This window comes from Pseudoliparis swirei, chromosome 18 (assembly GCF_029220125.1).
Source record: "Pseudoliparis swirei isolate HS2019 ecotype Mariana Trench chromosome 18, NWPU_hadal_v1, whole genome shotgun sequence".
Classification (NCBI taxonomy): domain Eukaryota; kingdom Metazoa; phylum Chordata; class Actinopteri; order Perciformes; family Liparidae; genus Pseudoliparis; species Pseudoliparis swirei.
The window spans coordinates 18451815-18467112 of record NC_079405.1 but is presented as its reverse complement, the minus strand read 5'-3'; the positions used below and the strand labels follow the sequence as shown (position 1 = coordinate 18467112).

The following is a 15298-nucleotide window of genomic DNA, read 5'->3' as shown; positions in this document are numbered from 1 at the left end:
AAGTGTCACATTGTGTTTGTGTCACTAGACTGTTCTACATCATAGAAAGATTTAATACGTCCAGTTTCATCCCTACTGTTGTAGTTGTAACTAGCCTGAGTCCTCTTGACACCTAAAAGTAATAGATAATAGTCTACAAACAATAATGTTACACAATTTAGGACTTTCCATTGTAAGAATCAGGTACTTTATGTCAAAGACGATTTTCTTTAATATGTTTGCCGTACCAGTCAAAACATGGCCATACGTTTTAAATGGGAAACTTAAATCCTCATTATTATTATCATTATCATGTTGCCCATGTCATACTTCTTAATCTCTGGGAGCTCTCCACAGATCCGATTCTTCGTGTGAGATGTGTGGTGTGCCAGTCTGCTCTCTGCAAACTGTCTTTAGTATAAGTGGTTTCAAGGGATAATTACTGAGACTATATTTAGAGCAGGCTAAAAGCCATACTGATAGACTGCCAACAAAGTGCAGTGAGTCATCAGAAAGTTAAGTGTTTTTAACCAGTGATCTTTGGTGGTAAATAATTCGTTAAGTAATGACAAATCCAAACTACAGTGTGAGTCAAGGATTAGAGCGCGCTCCTGTCGCTTTAAATGGAGCGCGCTGGCGGCGTTTAAAACTGGCAGGTCCCTCGCGTCACTACTACACGCTTGTTGCGGCTGTGAGTTGAGTTTACATTCAGGGCACGGATTACAAACACGCACTGGTACACGCTCCAAGCTGCCGCACACAATACACACGCACAAACATACACCCGCGCGCGCGCACTACAAGGAAACAGGATAATGGCGTCTGTGAGTGTGGTGGGGCAGCACCCGGGTCCGCACAGACTGGACTCGGAACCGCTGCTCTTCAAACTGGCCAGAGGCAGAAAGAAAATCACCCTGCCGAGGAAGTCGTCCTGGGAGAAGATGATTTTCAGGAGAAGCGGGGAATGCGGGTCGTCCGCAACGGGAGGGCAATCGGGAGCTCATCCCTTGTCTCCGGGACCAGCTGGAGAAACAACAGCGAGAGGAGGGATGATGCCGGGTGAAGGATGCGGAGCTCCTGCGCCACGTAGCATGGACCAGGACCGAAAGAAGGGCAGCACGGACGGCGACAAGCGCACCGCAGCCGGATCTGAAGAAAGCCAAACTGGGCACATCCACAGTGACTCCAGCCCTGATACAGTTAGTCGGAGAGGGACTTCGCTCAAGGGCTCGAGCATCAACGTCATGCCAAGCGGAGCGGTTACTAATGGACACAAAGGAGCGCACCGAGACGCGTCACGCGGGAGACGGGACACCTGGAGCGGAGACAGCGGTCGTCAGAGCATCTCCTCCTCGGTGCCACCAGAAGCACACGCCGGCAGTCTACCGCTGGAGCGGCTTACACAGGGCAGGACTGGAGTGGTCAAGCTGGCCCGCACCGAGCCTCCCCGCCGGGAGGCCTGGTCCATCTTCCCCCGGGGGGTGGATCCTCGTGTGAAGACCGAGAAGGGTGAAGGACATCTATTCGAGTCCAAGCCCTGTACACGCGACTGGTGTGACGCCTGTAGCCGTCAGATCACTGCACAAACACTCAAGTGTCAAAGTAAGTAGAGACATTCACATCTGTCTTTAGAGTGTTTTGGTCGGAATAAGTGATATTAGTTACCCATTGGCAGTGTTTCATATTTTATTTATCAAAACATTCACTTTAAACCCTTCCTTCAGTCGTGTGTTTGGTGCATTTATTCTACCTTCTATAATACAGATGGTCTATGTTGGTGAATTGAGGAGAACTTGACTTACTGTAGCTGGCTAAACTCTTCCATACTGGTTGCTGTGTGTGTGTACACATAACTAATGTACTTTGATAAGTGTGCATCCTTCTTGACTGAGCCAATGCCAGGAAAGGACATTTCTCTGCATTTGTTTGCTTGCCAGACACAGCTAAAACCTTTCCATGGAAAGCCCAGTATCTTGTGTTTCAAGCTTTGCAGTCTGGCCTCAAAGAGTGATGAAAAGATAGTAGAATTAAAAGCGTTACTTTGGTGTATTAACGCAGGTGTTTTACATTGAGGATGTGAGAACAAAGTACAGCAAGCATACCGATGTAATGGTGACACTGGAAGCAGCCGTAGACTACTTTGTACATTCGTTCTGCCTGATATCTTTGGAGTCACATGACTGTATCACTATACTTCAGAGAGTTGCTCAGGCTCTCAGAATTATAGTAATACAGTCATGTCACTCCCATCTGCACAGCTCTGGGAGGAAGACAGTTTGGGCCAAACCAATTTGACCTGGCAGATATATGTTTAATCTAGCTTGAGAACACACACACGCACACGCACATGCACACACACGCACACACACACACCTTTGGTGGAAGGTTGTGTGTGTGTGTGTGGTGGCTTTACTGTGCACATCGTGTACTGTATGCATGCTGTGTATGTGTGTGAGAGTGCTGCTGACTTGGCATTGTGTCAGCAGGAAGGCTGCAGCTGCAGAACAGAGTGAGATGAAGAAATTAATGAGAGGATCGAGAGAAGGGAAGGAAGAAAGGGTCGGCTGAAACAGAGGAACAGAGTCGAGGGGTCATGGAAAAAGAAAGGGAAAGAATGAGAAGTAGTTGGATTCAGGGTTAACACAAATAATACAAAGAGTCAGAGGAGAGGTGGAGGGAGGCAGGGTGATAGGAATGAGGAGAGATGGAGAGCTAGAACAAGAGATGGGGGTGCAAGGGAGGGATAGGGGAAAAGAGCAAGGGTTTGTCCAGCACTGCAGAGCTGTCTGATTTAGTGTGCTATCAGCAAGAGCTCACTAGAGCGAGAGCCGATTTACTGGAGCACTATTCCCACACATACCCAGAGAAACACACAGAGTTTCTTTACAACCCAAGAACTGTTTGTCTCCACGGGTCTCTTTGTGGATCCGGCTAATTAGCTAGAGCTCGCTTTTCTCTGCCAGCAGCAGCCCTCTAGATCAAACTTGTCGTCTCTTTTCTTGGAAAACATCAGAGGTGAGTGTGGTATACAGTCCTGGGGGTCATAGGACATTTATGACAAGCGACACAATTTGAGGCATTTCAGGTTATTTGTGTGGGGAGAGATGCAACCAAAACTGCCAAAATAGAAATGGCACACACGCACACACATGCTCCTCTTTCAACTTCACCCAGCAAATAACAGGGAGTGAGAGACGAAGGCCTGGCAGCCATAAACAACCATCCCTCTCTCTCTTTGTCTCGTTTTATGCCTCCCTTCTTCTGTGTGTCTTATCCCCCTCCCTGTGTCTGCTTTGGCTTTGTTGCATATGAAGTTAATGGAAGCAGCACTTTTCCCCTTGAGAGATTTGTGTGATTGCAGGGACTGTTGTGATGTCGCCTTGCCCTACTGAAGAATCTGTCAATCGAGCCGGAGCTCCCGGTCTCTCTGTTGTTGCACAATCCTCCTACAGCTGGCTTTTGTCTGTGTTTCTGATCTTTTTTTAAATCCTTTATATTTTTCATGAAAGTTAGATGGAGTTTAATTTGTAAGAGGCATTCTAAACAGCAATGCCCCTCACCATATATGCATAAATGCACTATAATGGAGAGCCATACTGTATGTAAAATAATGAAGCATATGATATGCCTGATAAGTGACGGCCTAGATGTCTGCTATATTGACACTAATCTGGCCTTTTAAGGGAACAAGGACATCACCATATAACACACAGAAATAATGATAGATACTTATTTTTTATTTATTTATAAAGCTGGAAAGAAAGGTCCAACAGTTCTGTAAATCTGTACAGTATTTGGGTTGTATCCCATCAGTGGCTGTTGTTTATCAGTGTTCTTTGAATTGTTATCTCTCCATGTTGTGACGTTGATCAGGACAGGCAGGAAGGAGGCAGGGAGCGCCGGCGTGAGGGAGGGGAATGGCAGTCTCCTTAATCCCAGTTTGTGTTGTCTCCTGCCTGGGATTATGTCTCGAGGATGGAGAGGTTGGAATTACAGGCTGGCAGACAGTCAGACGTCAGATTAGTCTTTAATTAAAGCTTTCAGGGCACTATGCTTTTGTGGCACCAGTGTGCCGAGACCCTGGGTTTGGTCCGCTCCTCTTCAGCCTTGTCCAGCAGTAAGACTTGCACCTCATACTGGATATGCACAATGTCTACCTTCTAGTTGCAATATAAACCTCATTTAAACCACACAAGCATACAATGACCAATTAGTGGTTTAGGTTAAGGACAATTTTTAAGTGTTTCTGAATGTATTCATCGGAGAAAACCCACTGGAATGGTTTGTAAATGTTGTTTTGTTTGATTGTGTTTTATTAACCATTGTCTGTATACGTCTTATAAATGCTAAATAGGGATTGAAAGTGAAGTGCTACCTCAAAGGGAAGAACGACAACTAAGAAATCCTCATAGTTTAGTATCTTGTATGAGTGAATCGTTGACATTTAGTTTGAGGAATGATTCAAACGATGAATAGAAAAGTATGTCCATTGATTTTCTGTCATTGTACGAATCAACTAATCAACTATTTATCAAATATTAAAGACTAATAACTAGGTACTCCAGAGATTAGATAATCAAATAGGCCAGGTTGCATGGAGTACTTTGGTTTGTTATTGGTTCTGCATGTTACCCTATATGTTGTGTCAAAGCCATGGACAAAGAGGGGAATGTATTAGAGAGCAGAACTCTTCCAAACATAATTTCACAACTTAAAAAAAGCATTTGTGAACTATTTTTGCTTTCATTTGCAGAGTGGAGATCCTTGTTGTTAGTGAGCAGATGTGGGGTCTTTTACTGGTCACTGTAGTGACAGGGATGGGATACTCACTTTGACCTTTGGCTGCCAGGAAGCCCCACACACACCCAAACACACACGCCCAAGCACACACACCTACACACACCCCAAACACACACACACACACACACACACACACACATAGTTGCCCCATCACCTTCATAGTAACCCTCTCCATGTATTCTTTATGCCCCATGGCACTCCTCTCTCCTCCTTATTTCCCCTCCTCCCTTGGCCTTTACAATACAGACCCTGTCTTAGGAACCCTTGCAGTCGTTTCACATTGGTCTTCTCAAAGCTCCATTCATAGTTGTACAAGAAAACATAGGAAGAAGGTTGTGTTAAATGGCTCATAACCTTCTTGTGCCGGCAAACCACTGCTGCCGTCGCTTGCCAGACATACGATGAATATAGTTTGAACTAGACATCAGCCAGAACATTCTGCCAGGCCTTACATGTTTTAAATTGAATACAAGACTGCATTGAATGTTGTAGAAAGCTATTGAGCACATGTTCATCAGATTACTACACCACAATTATGTTACACTGAATCTTTTTACATATCAACTACATAGAAATAGTCTTCGCCCAGTCGCCCTTAACAATATTTCACCTTTCACCAAAAAGGAAGATGTCACAAGATAAAGCATGCAGATGAGGGTTTTGTTTCTGCAGAAAGACCTGCATGGTGTTTTTGCAGCATTGCTGCTAAACTGTATGTATGGCAGAGCAGTGGATTTTCAACCAGGCTATATTTAGGTCGCCCTTGGTGAATAGTGAGCGGAGGACTGCAGAGGAAGAGATGGTTAGGGCAGAACAGAAAGGGCAATAACATTCCAAAGCCCATCTGTGATGAGAGCCATTTAGGGATCTAGGATTTTATAAAGACGCCTCACGTCATTCTCTGTTCTGCAGTGAAAAAAATGGTGACATCAGAGCATAACCTTCTTCTGCCATTGCTTGCGTTTGTGTCATATGCTTGTGAGGGAAACTGGAGGGCACATCCTGTTCCTCCAAATTCTTCAATTTTAAAAGTAGAGCAGAAGAACTCCCAGTAGCTCGCGTTCTCTCTTTTTTCCCCTTACACAGTGCATATTAATAACCGACGGACTGCGCATCACCTCAGCCCACACATAGAAGCACATACACACTCACTTAAAGTGATGCATGTCCTTCTCGCTGATGAGATGTGCTACTGTTGTGGGGTTCGACAGGATAGCTGACTCGGCTCCCCTTAACCACTGCCCCAGGGTTACACTGAAGAGACAGAACATCAGTCACTACCTCTGCAGTGGTCTATGACGTTTCTGCTCTATTGTATGGAGATTCCATCCTTTCTACTGAATGAAATGTGTACAGTCAACCCCCGAGGGAGCAGAAAAGGAGAAAGGCTCCTGTTGCATGAAAGAGAGGAGAGAAGGGAATATAAAATTGTGAAGGGGTCTCTGTCTCTTTAAGCTGTCTGTTTGTTACTGCAGAGTGTGTGGGTGCTGCAGTGGAGAGAGGGAGAGAGAAAGAGAAAAGAGAGAGGACGAGGGAGCATTGAAAACAGAGACACGTTAGAGAGGAACAAGTACAGTCGAGATTCAGGGCTCATGTCGGAGACCGAGCAGTTGAGGAAATAAAAGTGTGAGGCAAGTAGAGAGGTGAGAGCATTAGGGAGTGTGTGAGGAGTGCAGGTGGAGGGGTGGCAGAGCGAGTGGAGAGGGGGCTGTTTATTCGGAGCGTGGCACCGGTGGCAGAGTGGCTGCGCTGGGATGGCAGAGGGGGGAAATGGGGGGGCTGGCGCTGGGGCAGTCCGCAGAGGGACAGGGGCAGCGGCGGGCAGGACAGGGGGGCCAGCGAGGATGACGCGCACAGGACGGTGCCTGCCGGCTGGTGCCACCATGCTCCCTCAATGGCACAGATAGCACCTCTCGTCCCGGGGCAGGAGGACACGAAGGGGGAGTCAGGGGAGGGGTTTGGGTCAGGGGGAGTTGAAGGCTTTGGGGTGGGCACCGCGCTACTTGGCCAGGTGTCACTGCATCTGGATGAGGTCCGGGGTGATTCTGAAGGGGAGGCTGGCAGCGCCTGCTTCGGACAGGTGTCACGGCGCCTGGGGAGGCTGCTGAAGAGGCTGCCCAAGTCTCGCTCGTGGAGTGACAGCCTGCGGATCCTCCGACGATCATCCTCTAACGGTTCTCTGCTCACCACCTCAGGTATGGAGTGGAGACTGGAGCGTGAACAAGTGGTGCAAACTGGGAATTGAGACTTAGATGATATCTAAATCAGTTTGGTATTGATAGGGGTCGATATTTTGGGGAAAAGGGAAAGATGATGAGTAGACAAGTTGAGCCGGGTTGGCCTGAAAGACCGGCTGCGGGCCAGAATATGTGGGTATTGTGTGCATCGGTCTGTCTATCTGTGAACTACAATGCCCTCAAGCCCTGTTACTTTTGTCTACAGTCTCTCTATCGGCTGATCTATCGCCCTCGCTTTTGTGTGAGGTAAGCGTTAACAGTGAGGGCACGCAGTTAACGGCAGAATAGTCCGGTAAACAGGTCAGATGAAAGCAGTTGGATCTACAGTTTATTCTTGCTCCAGACACACAAACACAGAACACCGGCACATATTATATCTGTTCGATAAAATTCTACGGAATTGGATTAACATATTGACTTTCATATTTGTAGCAGGAATATGAGATAAGGTGGAGCCAGCTGGAGGTTGCAAGGTATCGATTTGTCCCATTTCATCTCCAAATACAGGACTGGCTCATGCAGTTTGTTGGGGGGTGATGAATACATAATGTAACATTAGCACAAAGTGTAGCTGGGGTAAAAAGTAGCAGAGAGCAAAATGGCTGGGTGCTGCAGACTTATTGATTAATTCACAGCAAGAGACTGACAGCTGCATTTACCAAACATGACTCAGGGTGCTGCTAATCAAGAGCTCACCCATCCACCTGAGTGATGTCATGCTGCAGCCTCAAAATATATTGATAATATAATGATTATTTTAAGCTGGTGTTCCCTGGAAGGAAACCTAGTTAATCTTTCACTAGTCCAAATCACATTCAGTTGTTCTTTGATTGCGTCTTTTATCTATTATTGGTCAGAATCTTGAATAATGATGCAATCTCTTTCACTGCTTATTCTCTAAAGTGTAACTTGGTGACTGTGGTCTCATAGTTTGAGAGGATAAGATGTTTTAAGAGGAGTACTGTTGGGTGTGTTCAGGGCAAAGGTTAAACTGTTGTTATTTACACAACTCAATACCTCTTTCTTTTTACGGATACCTTTGAAGGTTTTTGGGTAGCTTTCTGAAGTCTGAAAATAATCCCACAGCAAGTTTCTTTCAAATGTAGACTTTTTGAAAGATTTGGACATTTATCAAACATGGAAGGTCAAGCGTAATGATTTAATCAAATGTAATTATAAGAAATGTAAGATCCATTTTTGCAGGGATACAATCATCTGACTTTTTTAGTCCTGATACCTGGTGATTGGGATCATTGTTTTATGTGTAAGGCAAATTCAGGCTTGATTTAAATATTGCTTTCCTCACTTTGTAAATCAAAATATAACAAATAAGTACATAGATGCAAATATATTAACTTGTTATTTATTAAAATAATGGTCTCTGATCCAGCTTTTTGAATCCGTATCGGGCCGATATCATTTTTGGTATCAGCTTGACTCATTCTGGGAATGAGTATGAACAAGTATTCTTGAATAATTTATTTTGTAGTTTTTTAAAGAGTAGACAACATTTTACTGCACTGAAATTTAGTAAAAAGCTTAAAGATCCATTCATAAACTTGGTAATAGTACTTTGTCAAAAGTATATTCTTAGTTATCTGGTTTTAGTTGGAGCTTTCAGCCACATCTTATAACCTCATCAGATGATGAACTATCTCTATATGAACTGAGAAAATGCTGCCTGCTGATAAAGGTCATAAGATGCATTTGAAAGCTCTGGTAGAAATCCACTCAATGGCTTTTGAGTGAAGACAGTTTGTCAACTCAATGTCTTCACTAGTTCCATAGCCCTGTAATGGTTTTGCCAATACAAACCAAGTTATTTTTATTGAACATCAAATTGATCCTGAAAAGTTTCATCAGTGGATCATTTAACTGGGATTACAACATAACATCATCAATACACAGAAATATTCTCATTAAGAAAATACCCGTTAAAGCATTTGGCTTGCTCTATCTGCAGCTCACTGGCAGAATAAGCCTAGAGTCTGGTGCCTGCTTGTGTTTGTTTCGTGAATTCGGGGAGCATCTGTAGATTGACAGAAGGATGAATTTATGGAGATAAAGAACTTCAGTATCAAATATGAAATGGTTGTTTGTGCACATATAGTCACAGATGTCGAAGGGAACTGGGGCAGATTTAATTTAGGTTAGGTGAGATTTGTTTGCTCATGTTTGGTGGGTCAGCATATGGAGTTTGCATCCTAAATACTGAGCTTTTTGGAGACGGAAAAGGGAAGCATGACGATGGATATTTTTTCCCTCATCAGCCTCCAACACCACCACCTGACTGTCCTCTTTTTAGAACAGGATTTCCATTTAACGCGCTGCAATTGAAGCTCCTCCTTTTCTGTCTCCCCTTGCAGTTATCGACCCACTTGCAGCAGTGGAAGTTAACACAGCCACCACATATAGATCTTTTCATACTATACATCTAAGCTCTCTCATCTCTTTCCTCTGCGCTGATGGAGTTTCCTGGCCCTCTTTCTCATCTCCATCAATCTGCATCATCGTCCAGCTCTTTCTGGCGGCTGGGTCATTTTAAAATCATCGAGATTGGAATGATGATACAAAATCTTCTGTGGAAGAGCAACCAGTCTTCCATGGCGATACATAACACCTTTCTCCGTGTTGAAACCACACATACACATACTCTAGACTCTGTGGCTCTGTGCAGGATGAACAGATGCTGATGAGTGTTTATGGCTCAACATCATTACAATCTCTTGGTGTCCGGTCCCTACATGCTGCAGGCGTGCGTGCGTGCGTGCGTGCGTGCGCATTCATGCTTGTTCACTGTCATTGCCGTTTCTAAATTGTATAGTGGCTCTATTGAACCAGGAAATGCCTCGCTGAATTCAGATTCAGATTCAGAGCTATGATAAACCTGGTGATGATAAAACACTCAAAGAATCATACAGTAAATTCCCCAGTGTTAAAAATTCAGTGGCAAAGTACATTAACTCTTTCAGAGTTATTACAACACTAGCAGAAGTAAATAGCCCCAGGTGTTTTGGTGTAAATATTCAGAGTTAATTACCCTAGTGTTAAAAATGCAGTGTTAAAGTATAATTACCCTGTCAGAGTCATTACAACTAGAGCAAGAGTTAAAAACCCAGAGATATTAACATTCACTGTTACTCTGGAAAGCTCCGCCCCCTTTTTCTCATTTCAAATTGAGTTTTATCATGCACGTTTTAATTCTGGAAAGACTGCAGTAAGTTTCTCTAAATTCCTTTTTTATATCAGATGTTGACATTTCAGCAGAAGCAACATTTTAGAATAACTCTATATTTACACTCGAGCTGTTTTTGTGTCTTGAAATATCGAATTGCAGAGGGCTAATGTGACCGAGTCAAAAGCTACACAGTAGAATGAAAGAGCACATTAAGACTAAGCCAGTAAACATATGGTCCCTATCTACAGAGTGTTAATGAGCCGCTGTCCGTCAGTGGTTACCAGGTCTGTCTTTTAATCAGGAGGTTGGCGGTTCAATCCCCACCCTAGTCCATTATTTCTTGAACAACTCTGAGTTGTTCCCTATAGCTGTGTCTATGGTGTATAAATGTAACATGATTGTAAGTCACTTTGGGTAAAAATGCCAGCTTAATGAAATGTAATGAAATATAAAGTAAAACTGAAAAGAGTGATAACATTTCAGAGTTAACGCAACTCTGGTAAAAGTTATTATTCTACACTGAGGATTGTCAAATATAAATAACACTTTTAGACTTATTTATATTTTACACTCGGACTAGTGTTAATCAAAATTAACACTTCTCAGTGTAGAGTAGAGTACAATAATAATTTCCCAGAGTTGCAGTAACTCTGACTGAAATGTTAACACTATGTTCAGTGTTACTTTAACAATCTAAAGATAAGGGACCATATGTTCACTGGCTGCGTGTTCCAATGTACTCGTTAAGTGTTAAATTGACGCTGCCAATTTGACTGTGTAGTTCTGCACTTTAGCAGACAAAATATATTTTAAGGCCAATCAAATAAAATGGTCTATCCACACTGACAGCTAACTGGTCTTTAGATATAAGTACTTTTAAAAGAGTCCATTTGAAAAAGGTTCCTGAAGTTTTATGTATGTCTGAAGCATTTTCCAGTCAAAAGGAGCAGAGTACAGGAAGGCTCTTTCTCCCTTTCAGTCCAGACTTCAGTACAGAATCAAAGCAAATACAGAAAGCAAAAGGTATAGTTTCCAGTGAAAAACACTGAACTCAGATCAGATGTGTCTGTGCATGCGCCGAAACCAGTGACTCTTCTCGAAAAACCTGTTGTAGAATTCCCAGAAGTGAACCTCAACACTTTTTCACCTACACATATAGCAGAGGGGAATCCAACTTCCCTATTTGATAGTCTCTGTAATGTGTACTTTCCAAAGAAGAGGTAAAAGGGAAACCCCTGTAAGTCCTAACATGGAGTCCAGCCAGAGTTTTGTCTCAGGCATTCAAATGACCGCCGTGGATGTTTTTCTTACTTTCTCCTTCATTATTCTCCCTCCCAATTCTCTGTGATTATGTCTGTGTCAGCATAACCTCCAGAGCCCTTCTGGACAAGCACCAGTCTGAATCACATTTAGACCAGTATGCACCTTTGCTGTCAAACAGAGGAGGTGGACTCATCGATGATGCTTGGTGCTCAAACAGTCATATTGTATGGGCACTGTTTCACTGATTAATGTTAAGATGTCAGCAATATCCTCTGCCCTGAGAGTTGTTTTGTTACCGCTGTTTACTCCTTGTGAAAATGCACAACCGGAATGCACTCCAGTTGTTGTCTTGTCATGGCTTAGTTTTGCAGCAACATGGTCTACAATTGCATTCTCCTTGAAATTTAAAAATGTTACATTAATTTAATGTAAGTTCAAACCCTGGGGTTTGTTAAGATGTGAATCAAGACAACAACACATTTTCACAACGATGTTAACAAAAATACACACTGTGCTAGGAGTCACAACATTATCACCACAATATTTTGTTTATTTCTGTCATTTTAGAGTCAAGCTGTATTTTATCCAAAATGCTGAAATGTTTATTACCCTCTGTGTAAATACATATATACAGTTGTGTGTTTGTGGGGGAAACAGAGACAATATGTGTTATCAGTGTGGGAATAACCTAGGGGAACTGTGACTTGCTGACAGTCGTGTATCTTACTGTAGGTGTGGAACATGAAAACATCTTTGAACGGGAGTTTTTGACCACTAGTAGTGTGATGGAGCACTGCTTTTTAAAATGTTATAACCAAATTTGGTTCACACCATAGAAAAAATAAACACAATATGTTGAAGTGAATAGCACAAAATCTAACTTTGCCTGCGTTTATCCAAAGTCGGAACAAATTCAAACCAAGTTAGCCAGCTGATAGGTACAGCTTCATATCTAGATAGATAGATAGATAGATACTTTATTAATCCCCACGGGGAAATTTGTCGTAGCAGTAGCAGCACCAATAAACCAAACACACATGAATAAAAAATAACAAATAAAATATAAAAACAGGGATGAAAGATATAGAAGCATACAAAGCAAAATATAAAATAAAATATATATGTATATATACAACATGTATGCATACACAATACACAATACTAATGACAATTAAACTAAATATAAAAACACCAAATATAGACAGTGTGCAAAATGCAAAGTGTGTGTATGTGTGTAGTGCAAATGAAATGTGTGTAGTGTAAATAAAATAAATGAAATGTGTGAAGTGCAGATCAACATAGTGTGGATATGAAGTTATTATTGTAGTTATTGCACTATGATCTGGCAAGAGGTGATCTGTTATAGAGCCTCATATCTACTCGACAAACCAAACCAATCTCCTTATCTAAATCTTTGTAAGTTATTGAAGACACTTTTCCCAAAGTATTGACTATTTCTTTTAGGTGTGGTTGAATAAAGAGGTAGAGGCACATTCTGTAATCCAGAGGGAGGGTGGATGGAGTAAATGAAGGAAAGCAGGACAGGAAAGGAGTTTCTCTCTTCCTGTCCTTCCCTGTGTGTTTCCTTTCTTTCTCTCTTTCTGCAATGACCTCTAAAGTTTCATGAGCAGAGGATCCCTTATCCGACCTCTCCTCTCCTCATCACATCCCTCCGGTCAGCGAGGCACTGCAGTCCTTCTCTCCCTCCCTCTCTCTCTCTCTCCCTCTGCCAGCCTGTCTCTGTTGTACACATGCATACTTACGTCTATCTGACCTCTAAACTTTCACAAGCAAAACATTCTCTATCTGAACTTTTCTCTCTTTGTTGGACCAAGTAATCACCTCCCCTGTTTCCCTTTAATATCTCCTCCTTGGTCCCTGCTTCAATAATCAGGCCTCTAATATTCCAATGCCAGTGAAGCATATATGAAGCATTTCATTCCCAGACAAAACATTTCAAAAATACCTGCAATGCAAGGCATGAAAGTGATTAGTATAAGGTGTATAACTAATTAATAACCAAACACTGGGGACCTTATAGGTAGAGCACCTCTCTTTTTACAATGGTCATCAAGTAGCTTGTTGCCATGGCTGCAGTGCAGATGCTGAGTGTGAGAGACGCAGTGTTGTCCCTCTCTTGGCAGGATACAGACAGAGTACAAATATCAGCAGACAGAAAAACAACCAGGCTGAGCTCCGCTCGTTCATTCAGCAACAAAGACGTTTACCAGAATACAAGGTGGTGTTCTCAAGCATTTGTTTAAATATTGGCTTCTATTCAATTCAATTCAGTTTATTTGTAGAGCCCAATTTCACAAATTACAAATTTGTCTCGGAGTGCTTTACAATCTGTACACATAGACATCCCTGCCCCAAAACCTCACATCGGATCAGGAAAAACTCCCAAATAACCCTTCAGGGGGAAAAAAAGGGAAGAAACCTTCAGGAGAGCAACAGAGGAGGATCCCTCTCCAGGATGGACAGGTGCAATATATGTAATGTGTACAGAAGGACAGATTTAGAGTTAAAATACATTCAATGAATATGACAGAGTGTATGAATAGTTCATAGTAGGCATATTCCACGATGGAGACCTCCACGATCCATCAGGCAGATGGCGGTGGGGAGGAGGAGTGGGCGGAGTCTCAACAGTGGGCGGAGTCTCAACAGGACAATGGCGTAGTCGGTAGCAGGAATTCCACGACCCAGACCTCGATGATCCATCAGGCAGATAGGATCTATGCCGTCTCATAGGGTCCGATGACCCCATGAGACGTGAAGTCAAAAGGACTCCGTGGAGAAAGCAGAGTTAGTAACGTGTGATTGAGAGATGAAAATTCATCCCTAAGGAGAGAAAAAAGAGGAGATAGGTGCTCAGTGCATCCTAAAACGTCCCCCGGCAGCTATAAGCCTATAGCAGCATATCTAGGGGCTGGACCAGGGCAAACCTGATTCAGCCCTAACTATAAGCTCTGTCAAAGAGGAAAGTCTTAAGTCTACTCTTAAATGCGGTGACTGTGTCTGCCTCTCGGACTGAAATTGGAAGCTGGTTCCATAAAAGAGGAGCTTGATAACAAAAGGCTCTGGCTCCCATTCTACTTTTTAAGACTCTAGGAACTACAAGTAGCCCCGCATTTAGTGAGCGTAGCTCTCTAGTGGGGCAATATGGTACTACAAGCTCCTTAAGATATGATGGTGCATCACCAATCAAGGCTTTGTACGTTAAGAGAAGAATTTTAAAAGTGATTCTTGATTTTACTGGGAGCCAGTGCAGAGCAGCTAGTGCAGGAGTGATGTGATCTCTTTTCTTAGTTTTAGTGAGAACACGAGCTGCAGCATTCTGGATCAACTGGAGGGACCTAAGAGATTTATTCGAGCAGCCTGATAATAAGGAGTTGCAGTAATCCAGTCTCGAAGTAACGAACGCGTGAACCAATTTTTCTGCATCTTTTTGAGACAAGATGTGCCTGATTTTTGAAATATTACGTAGATGAAAGAATGCAGTCCTTGAGATTTGCTTTACGTGGGAGTTAAAGGACAAGTCCCGATCAAAGATAACGCCAAGATTCTTTACAGTGGTGTTGGATGCTAGGGCAATGCCATCTACAGAAACCACATCACCAGATAATTGATCTCTGAGGTGCTCAGGGCCGAGTAAAATTACTTCGGTTTTGTCTGAGTTTAACATCAAGAAGTTGCAGGTCATCCATGTTTTTATGTCTTTAAGACATGCTTGAATTTTACTTAGTTGGTTGCTCTCCTCTGGTTTTAGCGATAGATATAGTTGAGTATCATCTGCATAGCAATGAAAGTTTATGGAGTGTTTCCTGATAATATTGCC

At 42.9% G+C, this 15298-nt stretch overlaps 1 protein-coding gene across 2 annotated transcripts in view; it reads left to right on the top strand.

The window, feature by feature from the left end:
- The first annotated feature begins 708 nt into the window (after positions 1-708).
- The window catches only part of rassf5 (Ras association domain family member 5), a 30709-nt gene continuing 16119 nt past the window's right edge, over positions 709-15298 (top strand). For both annotated transcript variants that reach the window (XM_056438269.1, XM_056438268.1), the window contains exon 1: positions 709-1581. In XM_056438269.1, coding sequence (XP_056294244.1) covers positions 795-1581 — 787 coding nt within the window. In that variant the 5' untranslated portion in view covers positions 709-794. The remainder of the gene's footprint in view (positions 1582-15298) is intronic.